Raw genomic sequence first — 22,034 nt, 5'->3', positions numbered from 1 at the left:
GTGCTATCAGGGTATGCCAGCAATGCAGAAATGTGATGGTAGGATCTCTCCTAAAACCACACTTTTGAAACTCTTGAAAATTCATGTACAAGGAGCTGGGAGATCAAAACCAGAAATGCAGATGTCTTCCTGCTAAGACAAAAGTGGAACTCACATGAATGTATTCTTAGCAAGAGAAAACAACAGTAGCCTCAGTTCACATCACATGGATACCCACAGAGAAAATAACTCAACCCTGAAACAGTCTGGAATGTGGGGTCCAGGGCTGGGCTTCCCAGTACAAAGCAGACAGAGCCATACTGGACTGGCAAAGGGCCAGGAAAACGACTCAGGGATTGGAGCATCTCATATGGACAGAGACTGAGAGAGCTGGGAAGGTCCAGCGTGGAGGAGAGAAAACTCAGGGGAATCTCAGCAATGTACATAAACACCTTAAGGGAGGGTGTAAAAAGCTGGAGCCAGGCTCTTTTCAGTGGCACCCAGTGAAGAGGATCAGAGGCCATGGGAACAAACTGAAACACAGAAGGGTCCTTCTGAACATAAGGAAACCATACAAGACCACACAGTTCACATTAGACACTGATGAAAAATATAAAATCACTGAGGTTAAATAGTCTTTTTACCTGGTATTTTTCAAACCACCTACCACAGTTGTGCTATTTTTTGGAATTCCTCAGCAGCAGAAGTAACCAATGTGACAGACACCTCAAAGGCAATTAAAAAAATTATTTGCTGGTAGATATTTAATATTTACCCTATGCACATTACTCAAGCTTCTTGGCTTGGCTTAGGTCACTCAACAAGTGACAGTGAAAAATGTGCTTGGCTTTCTCCATCTAAACTAAAGCTTACCTTAACCTGCAAACCCTGACATTTCATGCATCACACTCTCTGAACCAGGATTACAAAACATAGCCACTGCCAAGCTGTCTGCACAACACTGAACAAGTTCAGCTTCCAAAGGCTGGGAATGAACTGTCTCCCCAGTTCTGACAACCACCAGTGAGCCCACCTTTTCAGAAATGTCAGAGGGCAACCGAGGCAGCTCACAGATCAGGAAAAGTCAGCTACAGTCTTAACTCCATTCATTAATGACACCTCTAGAAAAGAAGCTCAATTTCCATTTTGAAACTGTCAATTTGCTGCTCTGCTCTTAGCTCTAGCAACACAACAAAGCGTGGTTGCATCTGAAAGTATGTCTTTTTTCTAAATATAGTATTATTTACAAAGATATTGCTTCTGCATATGTAACATCTTCAGATGTTTAAAACCAGAGATTGCAAAATGTTTATTGCTCTACTGCTAAAACCTTACTCAGATTGTAGCATCTTAAGTGCAATGCAATACACTAGACCAGTGTAACCTACTTTTTACAGGAAGCCTAAGAATGTATGCAAAAAGATGCTCCTTCTCTCACCTTCTATTCCACTTCTCTGATTTAGCCACATTCTGATTTGCAGCCCTATTCTACAGCATGGCTTACATTTTCTGCTTTCCTCTACTCCTCCCGCTCCAGTTGATGCTAAGCAGAGAATTAAACCCCCAGCACAGGGATGATGGCATACAGCATGTGTGAGTGGACTTAATGGAAGGCAGAGGCACCCTGCTGCTGCCTCTTGCTTCCAGCCACGAGCAGCAGGCAGGCTGGGCGCCGTGCTGCCCGGCACATCCGCGCATCGCATCCTCGCCGCTCCTGCTGCTGCTGCAAAGGGCCCCCTGTGACACCCTGGGTACCTCAGGAGAGCCTGGAAACACAGAACTCCTCTCTTCAGCCTGGATATCATTCAACATTTAACCCTAAACAAGCTTCTAGCTCCGCTTAACGGAGCAGTCAAGAGTCATTCCTCAGCACACAGGACAAGCTGAAATAAAATCAGAGACAATGCTAAAATAAGTGGACATGGCCTCTTCCAACCCACCCATTCACGAATGGAAGCTGCTGTTGAGACCGTGTCACAAAGCTCTCGCACAAAAAAAATAGTTAAGGCAAGCAAAATATGTGTTAGGTATTAACAGGTGTGGGGTCAGAGAAGATGCAGATACAGACTCAAAATGTACCACATCTGGACGCATCTTCAATTGCCAATGAAAGGAACTGCATTGAAATCTAAAAGGAAATAGAGTGCATGTGTGTCTGTGTCTATGCATAAAATCATTATGCCTCAAACAGCAAATTGATCTTTAAAAAAAAATATTAACATGGGCAATTTGGCAATTTCCAGTATTCCTTTAACACAGATTTAAGAGCTCAGACTATCAGCGTAGGACAAAAAAGGCATTTCCTATCTAGCAACCAGAATCAGTTCTTTGTGCCCTACTGGTAGATCAATTATGTATTAGAGCTGCTGCTGCTTGACTTTTAATCCACATTAGTTCACAGACCTTAAACAAATTTGATGTTACCATATTAAAAAGGGAAAGCACTAGAGTAAGTTATACATAAATAAAAATGAAAACAGATCAAGCAAGAGACCAATTAATCAGTCAGATGCTGGCAGTGAGAGGACAGGCTGCCTACTGCCAGAACACAGGGAAATAAGAAACACACAGATAAATAATTTAAATTGCCTTAGATGTAATTAAATCCAACCTGGAATAACTAATAAGATATATAATATATAACTAATAAGATAATTTTTAACATGTTTCTTTGCTCACCTTAGTTTTGGCACTTCAGACAAAGAAATTTGCTGATGTGTATATATATGTACAGTGTAGTACTATAGATCTATAATACCTGTTCTCATCTTGAATTAACAACACTTCCAGCCACATTCTGGATATCAGACACCAGCTGTATGCTTAGCCATTTAAAGATCCTGGCTGTGTATTTACTGAAATAGATCATTTAAAGCAGTACTTCAGTCAGCTCTGCTCATTTTGGAGCCTGGCTGATAAACCTTCACACATAGCCGAAGCATTAAAAAATCTTCCATTTTCTGGGCCCAAATTCCTGCATCATCATATCCACTACAGTCTTTCAGCACTAAAATTAAAGGCAGCATGAATATTTAAATGTTCTGTGAGAAGAATGCAGCAGCTAAATCTGCCATTATACAAAATGCAAAGGCTACCTTAGAATTTGAGTTCACTGGAAAGAGGGAAGGAAGGAAGGTAGATGTTAAAAAAAAAGCAGGGGGGAAATTATCTCAGAATTCTTGCCAGCTATTGCTACTGCCCTAGGAGCTGTAGTTTGAGTGCTCTAAGCTTCCATTTCCTTACAGAGACAATGTTATTTGGTTGAAATATTTTTTTCTTACAGTGCACAACAGTCTCTCCTGGAGACAAGAACAGATACAGCCTAGAGGTAAATGGGGACATGAGGTATCTGAAGGCTCCACTCAATGCTGGAAACTTACCCAAAATTAAACACTTCAATTTTGACCCGTTTGATACTTTTAAAACAAAAAAATCTCTAGAAAGGAGACATTTTACATAAACATTTTCTTTTAGTCATTATGGAAAATCTGTGATTCTTCTTAGAAAGGCTTTAGAGTTAAAAGTTATAAAGTTTCTGTTTAAATTTTTAGAACTATAGCCTTTGTTTTTTTGGATAAGAATGCAGCATCTTGGTGCTATTCTAAAAGATTTCATTCTGTTGCTTGCTGTGATCATACACAACACAAGCTTATGCCAGGATAAGAAACTGAATTTCATGCAGATCTGATATGGAGAGTTATGTGATGAAATAAATCACAGACAAGCACAATCCTGTGTGTTCCAAGACACCCTCAGTATTCAAAGAGATTGCTTTGTTATTTTAAGCTGTCACAGTGCTGCAAATTTCTTTGCCCAGTCCTGTGGCTGTGACAGACCTCACCTGCAAAGTGAGGCCATGCTGAAGGACCTCCAGGTGGAGCTCAAAGTGATGCCCAATGGTTGCTGGCACTTCAGAAACTGGTTCCTCTCCCCCACCTCAACTCTGCCCCAAAATTCCAGCACAACTGAACAGTAGGTATACTCACTGAAGCTGCAAGCTTTCAGCAGGAAAAAAAGGCAATGAAGGTCCTTGACCATTTCTGGGTGTATAAAGTCCCATGGTGCCATTTTGCAGACAGAGAAGCATTAATGTGAATGACTTGGTCAAATATCAGCTAGAGAAATCTCATTCTGCCTTTCTAAATCCTCTCTGTACTTTCAGCTGACTCCAGCATTTTCACAGCAGAATTCAGCTGCCTCCAAGTGTCATCAAGAGCTGTAAAACAGCAGACATGACAACTTATCTGATGTAAGATGTGGTCGTGTCATCACTACCAGTGTTGTAAGAGTTTACAGCAAGTGGGTCTGAGGAGCTCAACCAGCTCTGTGACATTCCAGTTCTGCCCATCAGCCTGCAGGGGTGAGTGCAGGCCCACCAAACATCTCCAGAGCAGTGTACAGCCCACTCACTTGAACTCACTGTGGACTTGCAGTAGCTGTACTCCATCATTCCTGACTTCAGAGACAGGCCTTTCCCTAACAAAATGTAACATAAGAAGTACCAAGGTACACAAAATAACATTCTAAAAATTACAAAGCAGCATCTGTACTGCACAATTAACAGCACCCAGAAACATTAACGGAGGAGAATAAATTCTCTGTAGTACTGTGAAGCTATTAGAGTAAGTTATAGCCACCATCCCTCCCCCAAACAGTTTGGAAAGTAAACAGAAATCAAGCACCATTTCCATAACAACCTCTGAATGTAGCTATGTGCTTAAGTTAACAAAAATAATAATAGTAAGGACATAGCCACTATAGCAGAGGGGAGCAGCCCTGGGCATGTCTGCATTATTATTACATAGTTACACTCTCTTAGAGATGTTGTCCACTGGCAGCTGCCCATTATAAACCAGCAAGAAACTCAGGAAAACATGAAACAATTTTAAATTATTATGCCTCACACAAAACAAATATATTCACTTTCAAATGTAAGCTATGGATTTTTTAAATTCTATTCATTACAGATTAAACCTTCTAAATATCATTAATTAAACATAGTGGCTACTCAAGCACTATGAGGTCTATTGTGTAAATACATGTTAAGGAGTCTTAAGAAATATTTTTGTCCACTAGAATGATCTCTACTGAATAGCTTCTTTTTTATTTTTACAAAAATTATCATCACACAAATGCTTCTGTTCATATCATCTCTGTTAAAACTTTTACTGTCCATATTCTATATATAGTCTGAAATGGTGACTAGAAATGGCTGCAAGATATAAAAAATTCTCCATGCAAAATAATGCATCATTATTACTTTGTTAGCCATCAAGTCTTCAGCATCCCAATTCATTTTCAACAGCACCGAGAAATGTATTGCCATTTATATTTTAGGTAAGTTATAATTAATTAAGGTAAGTTATAACAAATTAATTAAGTTCTGTCCATATTCCAATTTATTCAGCAGGTAACTCAAAGGTTTCAACCAAGAACCCTGGGATCAGTAACCACATTTGGTAAATGGGGAAAGTTTGGGAGAAGAGCCCAGGTCTGAATACCAGTAACAAGTGAAGGACACCAGAGCTCACTGATCAGCAGATCTAGGGAGAGCATGTAGGGGTTCTGGAGAATCTCAGTGTTCTCCACAACTGCCTCTGAGGAGCTCGACTCTGCATCAGGTGAGAATCAAGTGCAGTCTGGGTACCCAACTCATAAATTCAAAATAAATAAAATCCACATGCAGGGTTGTAAATGTTAATAACTATTTCTGATAAAGAGAAAATCATCTGGGCTATGTGAATCTCCTTTTTGAAAACAACATACCTGTCTGAAAACAGATCTCCACTACTGAATATCTACCGAATGTTTTTTCCTATGTAAGAGGCTTACAATAAAAGAGGCATATAATAAAAGCAACTTATTCCCTATCATCAGTAGGGCAAACAGCACAATCCCAGTGGGAATAGGAGCTAGATTAATGGACAAGCTGAAATCATAGTAAATAAAAAATGTGAGCAAGACGTTTGCATGATTTTGCATTTCACAGAGGAAAAAAAATTATTTACAAGCATTTTATAGGTTTGAAATAAAACTCTCCCTCATTGTGTTGGTTTTCTTTGACACTAACATAAATATAGATGTAGATGTGTTTGCAAAAAAAAAAAATTAACTTTTCTGCAACACTATTGTTAAACAAGTGTTGACAGATAAATATAACTCAGCATCCCTGCAAAGACCTTACAATGTATTTCCAATAGAGCACAAAGTTTATAAAACAGATGCGTTGTTGAATGATCAGCAGGCTGTATATAGTTTTACCTAGTCCACACAAACTAGAATTCTTCCCTGATCCATACCTATCATACTGGTATGTGCTTTTCAGTACTACACAAAACAGTAACAAGTACAGATGCTATTTACTATCAAAGCATGTGCACAAGTATGTGCATCATCTACAGTTTCTGCAGATGAAAAGTATTCCCAATGAGGATCATACTGCATTACCCTGGACATGGCTTCCAGCAGGTAGGGAAGATATTTTCTCTTCAGATGAGAGACCTAAAATCATGCCTGAAGCAAGAATCAAACCAGAAGTCAAAATTTTGAAATTCAAGCAAGTAACTCTCTGTCCAACCTGGCAGGCCTAGCTTTGTTTAAATCCACATCAAATTGACACCAGCTCTGATGATCTCCATGGACAGGCAACCGCTGCCAACTCTCCAAAGCTGCAGGGCTTTGGAAGCACAGGAGGCTGCACCACAGCTTGCAGGAGTATGGACACAGAGAATAAAGAGAAAACATAAAGACAACAGAAAGACACCAGCATCATGGCTGGGAAACTCCTGCACTGGAGCATCTTGTCTAGCTCAAGAGGAAATAGGGTTTGGATCAGTTTTGGTAAAAGTCACCAGCACACTCACTGCAGGTAACCACAGAGCCTCTTCTGCAAGAATGGACAGCTGCATTCATTACTTTAAATATGATGACTAGAAATCTGATTGTTAAAACTAATTAAAGATATTTAAAAGCTGGGTTTGACTCACTGTTATGTAACACTAAGGGAAATCAGATCTATTTTAGGACTCTAAAAATGAGGGCAAGACAAATGGCACACACAGACATGAGCCTCTATCCCCAAGTCTCACTTCACAGGCTGGATATCTCCGAGCCTCAACACACTCACCTGTTACCTGGGAAACATCATGGAAATTTGACTTTCCAGCACCACCACCTCTAACTCTATGCTTGATGACATTTTCTTGCAGTGACAGCTCCTATTTTCACCCCTCCTGCTCCTTCTCATTAACATATAAATTCATTACGGTACATTTTATTCTAAAAGAACTTGCTGTCCATCCCATTTCTATTTTTTTGTTAATGCTCAAGAAACGAGATGCCCTCAGTTGCTGCATTATCCATCCTCTCTGCCTTCTCCCCAGTCTCCCTGATCCATGCCAACTCTCCTCCCCAGGTTTCAGTGCCGTGGGTCACCTTTCACCATCCCACAGACTTCAGCACTTATTCCTTGCTCACTTCACACTGAACATCATCCCTTGAGAGATCCCTTTTCCTACGAGTGTTTCAGTGTCATTCCTGTGTCAATATGCATATAACCTCAGCTTGTATCTCCCACTGCCAAAGCCCACCTGTCATTACTACTTGTCTGAAAGCTCACTAACAGCACTAAGCTCAAAGTCACTCTGTTTTTATTTTTTCTAGCATTGCAGCAATCTTCACAATGCACTCAGCCAGCAGACTCTGCTTCTCTATAGAGTCCTGTTTCCCTCTAACACCAGGGTCTGCAAGGCCAACACTCACCACGTCTTTCCACATACAATGTTGTGGGGGACCTGACCCTGTTACCTTTAATGTCCCACCACCACATTTTGTGCTGCCTAGAAGTTATTCTAAGGGTTGAGGTTTTTTTAATCAGTATGGGTGTGATGAGCCCAGGGCTGTGAATTTCAGTCCATACTGAAATGATCAACCAAGAGAGAAAGGATAGGAACACATCACCCACCTAATAAAAATAAAAAGGGAAACTAGGCTGACACTATTTGGGTGACCAGAATTGTGATCTATGTGAATCCTGACTGAATCCCCTTCTAAGTTTTTATTGGGTATTGAAAAAAAAAATCAAGGTTCTGAACAAGGAGGAGTGAGAGAAGCAAACAACACCTGGCCCAACAGGATGCACTTACAGCAAAAACATTCATTCTGAAGCCATCTGCTCTGCAGCAAAACACATCTCCTGCAACACAATACGTGACTCAAAGCAGATTATGCCTGGGCTGTGCAGCAGAACGTGGAACAAAGCGAGTCATCCCAAACCAAGCCCCCACGGGGCTGCTGCAAGGTCGGGAGCGCCAGCAGGAATCGGAGCAGCGAGCCAGGGCTCCGCTCGCTCCATCCGGCCGCACCTCGGGAGCAGGGACAGATGGTGCCAGTGACTCAAGAACGCCAAAAGGCTCTATCTCACAGCAATAACCTATGTCCCAGCCCTGTGGCAGTCTGTCAGCCAAGCAATTGCATTTTTCAAGGACGTAAGTGTGAACTTGGTGCTGGTAGGAAAACATAACGGAGCGCTCTCACAGACAGCCTCTCTGCTCGCAACCTGGGCAAAGAGAATTCTATTCTGCAGTTTCACCTGTGTGCTCCCCTCTGGGAGAAGGCAGGGCCTTGGGTCATAATGCTTAGGAACATAAATTACAGCTTACAGTACTTCTTCTGACTAACTTTACATTGTCAAAAACCTCTACAGGAATAAAAAAACTCGAGGGAAGCATAAAAGATTGTGAGCAAGACTTTATAACCTTAAACAAGATCAATCCAAACTTTAAAATCTGTAAAAAAACCCCAACAAACCAGATCCTCCAGATTCTGCTTTTTTATTTTCTGTTTTTTTTCAATTACTATATTTGCAAAATAGGACAAGGCAATCTCAGGTCTGTTCTCTGCCTCTTTAATATTTTTTCCATTTGCAAAGTGTAAAATAATTGCTTCCCATTTCTACTGTAGGAAAAAAATTGCTATTGTACTTCTTTACCCCAAAAGCAAGCACTGAGTGAATAAATGCAGGGAAGCACTGGCTCAACATCTGGTCCCATACAGAAGGCAGGACTAATTTAGGACAAATAGAACAGGGACAGAGTTTTGCATAGCTAGACCAAGACCTGGGCAGGAATGCACTGCTGAGAAGACCTGCAGCAGTAACAGCTCCTATGATGGCATTCTTGGAGACACAATGCTGTAATGACATAAGCACATTAAGCTTCATGGAGAAGAATAATTTTCTCCTATTAGACAAAATAGCACACAATGAGACAGCTACATATTGGCCCAAAGTGCTGTTCTGGGGAGCTGTTCCACAACAGGAGCTTTATATTGCACCTTATGTCCCTTACAACACAGATATTTCTGCTCTTCCAGTCTCAGCTCACTACACCAACCACTTGAGGGTTTGTAAGCAACAACTCAGTTTCCATTTGCCCTCCCAGCTCAGAGTTGTTTCTCAAAAGTCCCACCCTGCTTCACAAGGGCCCTGAAGTACTCTACTCTCTGTCCCATTCTTTTTTCCCCATGTGTTAGTCTGAGTGCAAGTTCACACACCACCTCTGTGCTGGTGGCTCACATGGAGATATCCCCAGTGCCCTTCTGAATAATAACATTAATTTGCAGCGTGTTGCTCTAAGAAATGTCCAGCTAAAGCCCAATGTAGCAAGAAAAAGGGGTCCTAAACCTGCCAGCCTTACTTCCATTCTCAAACCTTGCACATGACAGAGCTGAGTCATTCATCACATTCAGACCCTGTAATATTTGAAGCCCCACACATCTCACCTCTATTTACATTCTGCAAATTCTCCTTGCATGGTGTTGCTTAGACAATGTGGCTGTGAGAGTGTGCTCACCAACGCAGCAAATTATCTTTTTTCCAAAAACACAGAAGTGTGGCTTTCCTGTTTTTCAGGGAAGACACCAGTGCTGCAGATGCATGTTTTTTCATCTCAGTCCTCATGTCTGCTTTCCTAGCCTGTGATTTAATGAAAGATTAAAGACTAGCTTATGAAAGTTCACCACGGCAACTGCTGATGTCATTGAGAGCTGGATTCCCAGTTGGGGCTTAAAGAAAGATGAAGACCATATTGATAATTGACAATATTTCTGACATTACTCATCTACCTAATTAAGCCACAACTCCACACCACTACATATGCTCAAACCTGAATGAATAGGAGATGTAGCACCATTAATATGTTTAGCTATTGATGCTACATAAAATTAGCCCACAGAAATTTACTGTTCATGGAAGGTGTAGACTATTTACTCCTTTCTTACAAAGCAGCAGAAAAACAGAATTATTCATGCATCTACTTAATTATGTCATGCCTTTAATAATCCTACTGAAAAGTATGTGCATTCTTCCTCAGAAAGCAAATCTAAATGCTGCATCCTACAAGCCATAAAATGAAGCAAGATTTTTTTATTCTTGCAATTGCAAGCACATTGAAGCATTGAAGGAAAGGAGACACGCTGACAGCCTGGACAGCTTTGCTAGTAATCATTGTCTTGTTTGCCATTCTTTAGGGAAGAGGTAAAACTTTTGTCTATGTACAAACACAAGAACAAAAAGCACATTCAAAGCAACCAGAGCATACATATGTTCCCCTTCTGATTCTTTCTGAAACAAGTTACTGCTAAAATGCCTTTATGGTAGTTTGTTGCTTGCTTCATCCTCCTACAGCAGCCCAAAAGCAATGTACTGATGGGCAGTCAGGCCATAGCATGGAGATACACCCAGCAAAGGAGAATATCACCCAGTAAAGGAGAATATCTGCCACAAACTCGTAATTTTCAGAGAGGGCGAATAGGGGGCTGTTCAGGACTTTAGCAGATTTCATGAGGAAAAAATGCAATTAGGGGAGGAAGCAAAGGTTGATTACACAGATTCAAGAAACACTAGCAATAAGTGCAAACAGTTATGCTTCACATATCTACTATGATTACAAGTATTTTGATGACAGGAATGAGAATGGAGGTAGACAGACCCTCTTCTTTCTGCATTTAAGTGAAAGCCATGAGACCTGGAATCATGCCTGGGTGCTGGACACACAGCCAAGAGGCTCTTCAGTTCTACACAGTGTGGCTGCCATTCTCATCACAAAAAAATGGTGAGGTTGTGAAAGAGGAGCTCTTAAAACAAGACACTTACAGTCCTCATACATAACAAAAACAATCCACCAAGAAGATTTAATGGGACAGAGTATCAAGAGGATGAAGAAAAAATTACATAGTAAGGCTCACCTTCCATGTAAGATGCTGAACACACATGGTCCAAGATGTTCCCATAGATCTTCAAATAAATTCATTCTTAACTGGCTCTCACACAGCTGTCCTTAAAGGCCTTTGTGCTACTTTCATTTGATACTGCATTGATTTTCTCTGAAGCTTCCTCCTATCATGGCTATCCTGATCAATTAGTGTGCTATAAATAGAGCAGTCAGATTCCTTTCACTGTTCTCATTAAATTGCACTCCTGCTGAATTTCTGTGGAGAACAGAATTGGATCATACTGATAGCAATAGCATGAAGATGTCCTAGGGTTTTCCAGAGAAAATCAATTGCTCAATACTCCTAACAAAATGCTTTAAAAAGCATGACCCAATGGATCTCAGCTAATGCCCAAAACATATGTCAAACCTAGCTTGCAGTTCTGCATCTCTAAACCACTGAAAAATAAAGGATGAGCAAATAAGTGGTTAAGAGCCTCAGGCAGCTTCTCATTGATACATAATCCCTTATCAAGCACAACTATTTAACTGCATCCCCCGGATGGAGTTAATGGAAACATGTTGCTGGAGGTATGCAGATATCCCATAGAATTCTTCTGGAAAATGAATTGAGAATTTGAGGAAGAACACAGTCTCAAGGCATGCCTGGTGCCTGTCAAAGTCACCATGTAATGGTGGTGTGCTCACTGACTAAAACTAGAGGGGAATGTTATTACCTGGTAAAGGTTAGTTACTGCAGCAGATGTGTGACATCTATGATTTCGAAAATGTTAATCTTTATTTTCCAATGGTACATCAGAATAACTTTTAAAAAATTTGTTTTTGAAATGACATTTTACTCAATGAGATTGATAACAGCCATAAATTCTGAAATATAGTTGTCTCATTTGAAAAATTTCAAAATATAAAGTGAAGGGCAGTTTTTAGGTCTGACTTCTGCCCAACACCTTCCTCTATCCTGTCTTCTCCTGGCATTCTTAGTGTTCTCTTTTTCCCTCTGTTAAGCATTATCCTTCAAAACATTTTCCATCTTCCTCACAAAATGAATCTACATTTTCACCATATACTCTTCTGCAGGTTGAAAATCCTTATTGCAAAGGCTGGGGTTACAACTGCACTTGAATTACTGAATGTAGCCAGTGTTTCTACATGTACTCACTGTGTCTGGAGCATAATCCATGGAGCTTCTGCATAAAGACCAGAAAGATCCTCTGCAGATTTCAGAGGACTGGCTGTACCTTGCAAAGACTTTCTGAGGAGAATGCTGGAGGACTACCAGTGCTTGATGATTTGCCCTGGGCTCTCTACGCTTTGTACAGTGGCCTTCAGCCAGAAGTTGCAGTGCTCTAAATTATACTTTCAGTCAAATAGCTTAGCTGAGATGAAGGCACACCCCAACAAAATAGGTAATAAGGCACATTCAGTGCAATGTCAGGTAAGAATTAATGAAAACTGAAGTTGAAACACACCTTTAGGGAGCCCCTCCCCTGAATCACAGCAGACTTACTTTCTCCTTCCAGAAAATATTTCCATTGGTGGAAATGGCCAAGGGTTAAAAATCCAGTTCTTCTCAGAAAGAAAGTCCTACCCTAAAAGATTTTTACAGCTGTAAAGGATTCCTGAGAAACAACTCAAAAGAGCAGGGAAATAACAAATACATCTGAATACACAATCTTTAATCACTGATTAAAGGTGGCATTTTCCAATGACACTGTGTGATATTAGAGTCAGTCCTACAAAATAAGGGACAGGGATAATTATTTCATAGTCAAAACCTGTACTGTGAGGGACAACTAAAATGTAACCCAAAAGAACAAGCATAGCCAGAACTGTGCTGGGGAAGATGCTGACATGAGGCTTTCTCAGCATCAGGCGCTGAAGTGAATTTTTTTTTTTCAATTGAATGTAAATTTATTTTCCTCAAAAGGACAACATGTTCAACCACCTTGGATTTCAGTCCATATCCACATTTGGATATTTATTATGTGCAAACATTACTACCCAATCCTTTTCATTACAGAAATCACTGGAAAAGATTACAAGCACTATTTCATATTCATACTTAATAAGAAGAGATGTTTTTTAAAGAACGTATTCGGATCTTTACGAAATATGCAGGAAAAGACTACAGAAATGCTTTTTGGGGAAGAGAGCTTTTTTTTTTTAAGTGTATTATCCACATTGGAGTATGATATTTTAGAAAGAATTAATATCTAATTTTTTCTTCAGAAATACAATTTTCCTAATTTGTTATATACCTAAACTTTCAGCTCCTGAACACCAAAATGCCACTTATTTAAACAGTTATGCCTATTAAAACACACAACAAAAATTGAATTTCCTAAATTGTTTTATGATTAGGAAACATGAGATGAGAGAAGCCATCAACAGCCACATAATTTCACATTTTTATGGTGCTTCCCTCAGAGAAGTTTCCCACAGTTGTTTTTAACATTAGTGAATTATGACAGCAGTGTTCTTCCTGCACAACAATCACTTATAAACAAAGTCAAAATTTTGCTTATAACCAAAGGCAAACTGGATTCATAAAAAATAATTGTCAAAGGAGGTGAACACTTGCCAAGGAATATAAACCAAAATCACAAAAAAATACATTGTATTGTTTTGTGGATGGATTGCTGTAAGGCTTTGCTGGCAGAAGCACTAAATGCATGGGCAGTATGTGCAGAAGACAGTAACATAAAGACAACTCTGCACAGCTAATAAGATCACAGGGGATTTATTAGCATCATGGAAAATAAAGGTTAGACTGGTTTCAGAAAATAATTACAAAATGATCCAGTGTATACTTTTGATTAAACATGAAATGCATATATAAAATGGATTGACAACACAGGTAAACTGAACACTATAAAAAATAGATTTAGGCTATCCAAATAAAGAGGATCCCACTTATTTTCACATCTCACTATCTCCAGTGCCAAACAAGTCAGGAGGAACATCTCCAGGTCCTGATTCAAATCACTGCTGCTGCAGATAGGTACTGCATCAAAACAATTCCTTTCTATGGGTTACTGGGAGTCACATACCAATCCCTGCTTTGGACCCAACAGCACACAGTGAAATAGAAAAGGGTTTTATAGGAGCTGACATTTTGAAATAGAAAAATTAGGATTAATGCCGAGAGGAAATCTGAAGAGCAAGAAGTCATAGAGAGGTTTCCAAAGAATGTGCCAGACCTGCCTCCAAGCTTTTAAATTAAACTGTGAGGAGCACTAGAAAATAAAATGCACAGGATAATCTTGCCTTAGCAGGAAGGTGAACTATGATCTTAAAACATGTCTTCTGTCTCTAACATTACAATTTACAACAAATTAGTTTTAATTCTGAGTGACCTTACAAGGAAGACTACTATTTATTCCCTTTATGGCCTTAAGATACTGAAGAAAAGAGAAATATTTAGACCTTGACTGAGAAAAATCACTCTCAAAAATAAATAGATATTTTGAAGCTGAGGAATCATTATAACCATACTGTGGTCTACCAGAGACAACAGAAAGTCATTCACAGTGACAAGAATTAATTGTCTATACTAAGTTTGTGCTACAAGCCCTTCATGCTTGTGTCACCTTAGTATTGTATTAGTTTCTCAGCCTCAGAGCAATTTAATCACTCTTTAGTTAATGCAGATAGATTCAGTTTCCTGATAAAGAGAAGAAAAACAGAAAAGTGGACAGCATTTAGCAAAAGCTCAAGAAGCAGCCTGCATGTACTGTCATCTCATCTATTTTCTTTCTCCCAAGATGCAATAATTTTATTTGGATATTTTTCTCTGTTGACAGAGCTGATGGAAAAATGTCAACTATGAACATTTTCATTGATTTCTACACTGACCACATATACTTTGTTGAGTAGAAGAAAACATCAGATTAAAAAAAAAAAAAATCTTCTTTTTCTAGATCATGGCATGTCATTCCAGTAACATCCTCAGAAGCTCCCAGTGTCTCCTGCCTGGCCCCATGAGCACCAAGTGTACCAAGCAGGCTGGCTCTGGTGTGAGGGACTAATAGGAGAGTTTCCTCAACAGCCTGGTGCCTAAAGGACTCACTTGGTATGTAAACACATCAGGACTCACTCTGCAGTGCTACTTTCATGGCTGGTATGAAGAGCAACGGGAACACCAGGTAAAAGAGGATTGGAGATGGGAAGTTTGAAGGTGATTGGAAGCCAGATGTGGGGAGCATTTGGCCAGTGAGATCACAAAAGGCTGAAATCTCCTAAGGAGTCTAAGATGAACTTAATGTGTCATGCAGTCATCTCTGCTGACTGAGGTTTTGGAGGATGCCACCAGAAAAGAGACACAAAACACATCAGTGAAGACTAGTACAAAGTAAGACAATGTCAGCAGGAGTGGGTTGAGGAACTGGGGAAACAGCAGGACTGTGGCAAAGCCTGCTCAGAGCAAAAAGGGCAGGAGGAAGGAGCAGAAGAGTCTGTGCCAGTGAGATCAAAGTGCCTGAACAAAAGCCAAGCTCCCCACAACTAACCACGCCTTGCTCACAGCAAATATCTGCAAACCACTGGCAAAGTGCCCTCTGTCCTTCTTGCTCAGGTTCACATGGAGGATGACAACCCACCAGCTCCAGCAGCAGTGTGGAGGGTGGGTATCTAACTCCAACAAGCCTCCCTGCAGTTTTCAGAAAGGTGCCACAGAGCAAAGTTTCTGGGGGAGGAAGGGGCAGTTCAGTTTGCTGCTTCTTCTCTTTTGTTTCAGAGGTGGCAGCCCACGTGGCACCATGTGCATTCAAAGAGAGTCTAATGAGAAGCTCTTAATTTAGCCATGCTAGAACTCAGACTCCTGGCTTGGGGGCTCAAGATCAAGACTAAAGTCTTGAATCCTCTGGATCAAAAATAAATGTCAGCTGGGTTCTGAATATATAAGAAATGATTGAAAATCAGACCATAGCCTGTCACAGTGGGCACCCCAAATTAGGAAACACTTAACAGTAATCTTTCAGTGGAATTATTCTGGGTAGGGGATAGGAAAATAAACAGAAAAAAAAGATTATGGTATCCCCTCATCTTAAAAGTGTGTTTTTGAGAATGCATAAATCAACAGTCCAAAGGCATTCAACTTTTTTTTTTTATGAGCATCATAAGAGACTCTAGCAAGGAAATTAATTATTCTGTCTTCAGACAACAGGTTAACAGCTGGAAGCACACTGAATAATGGCTGTGTCGATACAGACGTGCCTGTTTGTAGCTGAACTCGAGCTGTGGTCACAAAGCCCTTTCTCACCCAGCAGGTTAAGCTCATCCAGACAGCAGGTGAGGAGCTAGAAATAACAATCACTTCCAGTCCACCCTGTTTCCACAGTACATTGCTGCTAAGCCTTTTTATGGCCTTTTTACAAGTGAGGAAGACCAAGTGTAAGCAAGCTGTTGAAAATAACAAGCTCTTAGGAAAAATATCCCATTTAACTGCTGATGCTACAGAACATGAGTTGAACTGCTATGAAATTGCACTGTTTACACTCTGGGAAGTCCTGGGCTCAGGGGACCCTAGCATTTACAAACAACTTAATTCTTTGATTTAAAAAACAAACAAACAAAAAAACCCTAAATTAAATTATTTACTAGACTTCCTGAAAATGGAAGATAGTCCCATTAAAAGCTTGAGTCTGCTAGTTTTTAATATTCTCTTAAGCAATATGTGAAGTGTCAGGATCCTGTTCTCAAAAAATGGTGGAAAATTCAAGCACTGAGTGAGAGGGGTGTATAGTTTTAAGTCTGGATGCAAAAACATTTAAAGCTCTATTTTGTGTTTTTCAACTCACTGCTGCTCACTGCTAGTACTAACTGTTCCTTCAGCTCATTATTAGCAATCTTATGCACTGCACAGAGCATGTGACCAAATAATTACATGAAGTCATGATACTGTTTTCAGAGGAATCCTTAGTTCTGGAAGTTCCTGTCTTAGGAATCCTTGGCACTTCAACATGCATAGATGCAGTCCAGAACCAGGTGGCAAAATTTAAGCAGTCTCTGCTTGCTGAACCAACCCTGATGTTCAGTAAGATTCCCTGCAAGACACTGATACAGTTCACACTTAGAGAAAATGGGAATAGGAAGTGGTGTCACTTTCATCACCAGACTGTACATGGTCTGTGTTTGGTACTTCCAGCTTGCACTGCTGCAGCACATCTGGCTGGGGATATTGCTCCTACAGCTCACAAGAACAGCTGGGTGAAAGATGTTTTTGAAAGTAATTGTAGCTGCAAGGATGCTGCCTTCATTTACTTTCAAGTTTGCTTTCATTTTTACAGGAGTGAGCTTGTTTTAGCTTATGAAGCCTTCCTCTGTTACAAAAAAAAAAAAAAAGACACAGTTAAAAGCCCTGCCTTGTCCCCCATAATACTACCACTGTTTCTCCCAAACACCCTTGTCCCAGATGCAAGAATCTTCTGTCTTCTGCAACAATGCTGACTGTCCACATATGCTCAGCTCCCCATTTAAATGTGCATCATCTTTTTTCCACCAGCTTTTTAACTAGGGGAAAAGCATTCACACTCAGCCACCAATAACTATACGCTTTTGCAAAGTATTTGGATCTACAGCCTGTCTGAGTGAAAACATGCATGAAAAAAATCTGTCATGCATGCAATTAGTATTATGCACTAAATAGAAATCAATATTTAAGAAGGAATTAGTGGCCCAGGTTTTAGAATACTAAATATCAGTTAATCAGTTAAAGTGATTCATGCACACCTATAGTGTTCCATTTTGCAAAACTCAATTTTAATTACCTCCAAAGCTGTCTGTCTGAGTTAATAATAACAAAACTTTCAATATCATTTTCAAATTGAATTTTCAGTTTTTGAAACTGTTTTCATCTGCCTTATGAAAACAATGCTTGATAACTAGGGGGAAAAAAGTCCATATAGGGGCTTATGTAAAAAAGGACTATGACCAAGAAAATAATGATACCTTGAACCTCCTCCCTCTTTCTGCCTAAGTGTTCTCAGCTAGGTGTTTTGGCAGCAGGGGTCAGGGCAGTGCCAGAAGCAGCAAAATAAAAAGCAAGTTTGCAAGAATGGGGGGATAGGAGTGGAATATACAACACCTGATTTAATTATGCCACGCCAAAAGTCCTCCTAGCCTTATATCCTGTCCTTAACAGAGGCCAGAAAAGAGAGCCTAGAGCAGCTAAAACTTGAACTACATATGTGATTATTTCCACACAGCATCCACCTCATCTCCAACTGTACAGCCTAAAGAATTCTGAACTTTGGTTTGGTTTTTATATATTTACTAATCCTCAGTTCATCTCTCTTTTCATTTTCCCTAAACACAGCTAAAATTTAAGCATCCAGAATTCCTCATGGCACAGAGTTCTGCAAGTCAGATGTACAAAGATGTCTTATAAAGAGCCAGGTCTCCTGCTAGCATTACCTCATGATGCCCATTCTTTAAAATTTAAATAACAAATAACATCTGCAGCTTGTCCACTCTCTCCAGCCATCCATGATCTTGTTTGTATCCTGGTCTGACCTCATCAGGGACCCTGCTTTAAGGAGGTTAGATTTACCAAGCTCCTGAGGTCTTTTCCAAGCTGAATTATCCTATGATTTTATGGTTTTATAGATTTCTGTACTTTCCCTCTGCAGTTTTATTTCTTCCATCCAGATGAATTCCAGCCAATTTAATTGTTCCTTATACAGAAACTATCTGATACATTTTGGGTTTTTTGCTCAGTGTTCATCACTGTCTATGGAAATTTAGGACTCGTTTTCTTCAGAGCTCTCAAAATTTTTGTCTTCTATGGGAAAAATAGCTGAAGCACCCAGATTGCAATCCATTACTGGTGAAGGAGGTAAAATTTTATAAAGTTTTTGAAAGAGACCTTCTCAGGGCACTCAGACATTGAAGCACACAATGCTGCAGCACTCCCTGTTTTCAGGAACACAGGTGCTGAGTAACATGAGCTTCTTCATAAAGCCCAAAGTCAGTGACTGGCTACAGAAATCAATGAATGGGAAAAAGTGGGCACCTAAACACTGGAACTCACAAACATCCACACACTGAATGCACTAGGGAGAGTCAACACAAAGTCCTAAAGTCGAGGCATGTGTTTCAGCTCTCAAAAAATGTTTTCCTTCTGACTTTACACTAGGGAAGGTGTAGGAGCTCTAAGTGCAAATCCTCCTTCTCACTGATGAGGAGCAACAGCCATGCTGTAGGCACAAGCATCTGCAAGGAAGAGTGCTGCTCCTTTTTTCCAAAAGTACACAGCCAGTGTATGAGCAAGGACTGGAGCATCAAGAGCCCCAGTCAAGTGCCCTCACCTTCTTGTCTAGCAAAACCACTTGTCCTACAAATCAGCACTGACCTACACTGCACCAATTGTTTGGCACAGCACTGTTGCAATGGCTATGCTAGAATTTCACATCAGATTACAGATAATCACTGTCCTGTAAATGCCATGATCAAAAGTCTCTTTTCCTGGAAGCATCTACCTAGGAAGTTTTTCTAATTTATACATGTAAGTTTGGGTATGATTCTTTTCACACTCCCATTTGACACGTATGCAGACAAAGTATATACCAGAACTCATCTTCTGTACGGTAGAAAACTGTATATTTACTTCTCTTACTTTCAAAAGCAATTTCCTAAACATTAAGCCATTGTGAAAAGCCAAAAAATGCCATAGCTTGTGAGGTCTTTGGTACATACCATAGTGAGTACTCTGTTCACCATGGAAGCTAAGCAAATATAATGCAAATTCAGTAGATTTCATTCAGGAGGCAAAGGGATTTGGTTAACATCAAATTCAGTGGTCACTAATCCCACTCTCACTGTCCTCTTCTGCCTAAGCAACTCAAATATTTAAATTCTCCAAATGGTAAAGTTCAGCATCTTGAGCCCTGTTAAATCTTATAAGCCAAAGTAAATTTCATTTCTCTGATTAAATAGAAAGTATTCACAAAGATCATAAATAAATAGTGTGCGTGAGTTGTTCTTGTTCTTTTTCATTCTACCTGATTAAGCACTTTTTACTTTGACATCATTCAGAATTATGTTTTCACTATGCATTCTCCTCCAAAATAAAAGGCAGTAATTAAAATGCCTTTTCCCTCTCTCTTCTGGAGCATTTCATGCCCACTTTTGCATCTCTGCAGCAAAAAGCACTGAAGGCAGTGACCACAAAATGATGCCATAGGGGCTGACCGCCCTCAGACTTGGAATATTTGAAATTACAAAGCTGGGGAATGGGTAAGTTAAGTAAGCCAATGGACTTCTCCTTAATTCAGTCATGAACCAATTGATGGCAGAAGTATGAAGAGCCTCAGAGCCCTCCTGAAGTTTGGTAGGTCACCCCCCCATATTTTTTAAGATGCAATTATTCACTGAAGCTCTCCTCAAAATAACCATCCCTGGAAAATGCCCAAGAAACACCATCACATGAAAACAAAGACCACTAAAGTATTTATTCATGTTCTAAACCAGAAAATAATGGCTAACTTTGAAAAAAGCACAAAAAAGACAACAACTTTGAAAGCAATACAAGGAAATGCAGCACTGCTAGAGCACAGGTCTCACTGCTGCCTTCTAATGTAGTTGTGAAGACAATGAAATCACACTGTTGCATAAGGAGACAGAGCAAAATGAGAACTGAGATCTTTGTCTCATGTCAGTACCCTTCTGTGTGCAACAGCAGGCTGAATACTAGTTGAGCCATTTCATCAGTTAGATCAAAACCCCCTATTACTGCTATACAAGTTTCTTCAAAAATCACACTATCACAGTGAAAAAAGTTCAAAGGTAAGGCTGTTATGTTGCTTTACGAGTTATAAAAATGTATAAATGTTAGAAACAGAAGAGGAATACATGTCCTTCTAAAAGCAAGGTACACTGCCACAGGAGTGAATTACAGATACTTTTAACATGGCAACTCAGGTTTGTGCAGAAAACAACCACTTTAACAATTTTAGTTTCTCATTTTAACAAGAAAAAAATACCATAGGAAACAGAGTTACACAGTATCCTTTACCAATGTGCCTGTGCCATGTAAAGTGCATCTGCAATGAGCTGAAAGAAATTTAAATCACTGCATACTCAGTCCCAGAAGCTGCTGCTCAGATTAATCTTGACCCAGAAAAAGAGCCAAGCATATGCTGAACCTTGAGTAAATAAAAAGTCCTAGCTAACTGTCCAACCACAGGGCCCCACACTTCCATGACAAATGATGTAGAGCCTGTCTCTGAAAGAATCAACAAAAAAAAACCAACCTGGCATGGCAGCAGAAACTCCTATTTCATTAGCCCTGTGCGTAATTACAACATAAACTGATTACTTCTAACTTCCTGTTGCAGAAGCTACCATCTGAATTTACAGAAAGCCAGTCACTTTGGAATAAAGACAAAAAAGTCGCCTCGTATTTATAGCAAGGAAGGAGCCTACACATCAGGAGTTACTGCAGTTAGCTGACTGAGTTCACACTTCTGTCACAAGTAGCTTGCCTGAACACCCACACCTCAAGGTGTTAATAGCCTTGCTATTCATAAATTGTTGGGATTTTGTTTTGTTTCAGTCTTTTTTATTGACCTAGATTTGTAATGAACTGCAAAACGAAGCAGAATTAGGATAAGAAAGAAAATAATAATGTTACCTGAAGGCCCTCTATGGCTAATCTAAGCATGCTTGGTGTGAGTTTGGAGGCCTGCTTGAAGGTGAAGTTGCTCCAGTCTATAATCAAAACAAATCCATTCACTTGCAGCTCGGGGTCTTCTATCATGGCTTCTAAAGAAAGAAGTATGGCACGCAAAATATCCACCAGCGTGTACCTGAGGAGGGGAAAGGAGA

At 39.9% G+C, this 22,034-nt stretch overlaps 1 protein-coding gene across 1 annotated transcript in view; it reads right to left on the bottom strand.

Moving 5' to 3' along the window:
* CLVS2 (clavesin 2) overlaps positions 1 to 22,034 on the bottom strand; it is a 55,357-nt gene that overhangs the window by 24,194 nt on the left and 9,129 nt on the right. Inside the window, exon 2 of the mRNA XM_056488597.1 lies at positions 21,841 to 22,015. Within this exon, the coding sequence (XP_056344572.1) occupies positions 21,841 to 22,015 (175 nt within the window). The remainder of the gene's footprint in view (positions 1 to 21,840; positions 22,016 to 22,034) is intronic.

The sequence above is a fragment of the Oenanthe melanoleuca genome, chromosome 3 (genome assembly GCF_029582105.1).
Source record: "Oenanthe melanoleuca isolate GR-GAL-2019-014 chromosome 3, OMel1.0, whole genome shotgun sequence".
Classification (NCBI taxonomy): domain Eukaryota; kingdom Metazoa; phylum Chordata; class Aves; order Passeriformes; family Muscicapidae; genus Oenanthe; species Oenanthe melanoleuca.
The sequence above is the reverse complement of the archived record's forward strand: the minus strand, read 5'-3'. Positions and strand labels throughout refer to the sequence as shown.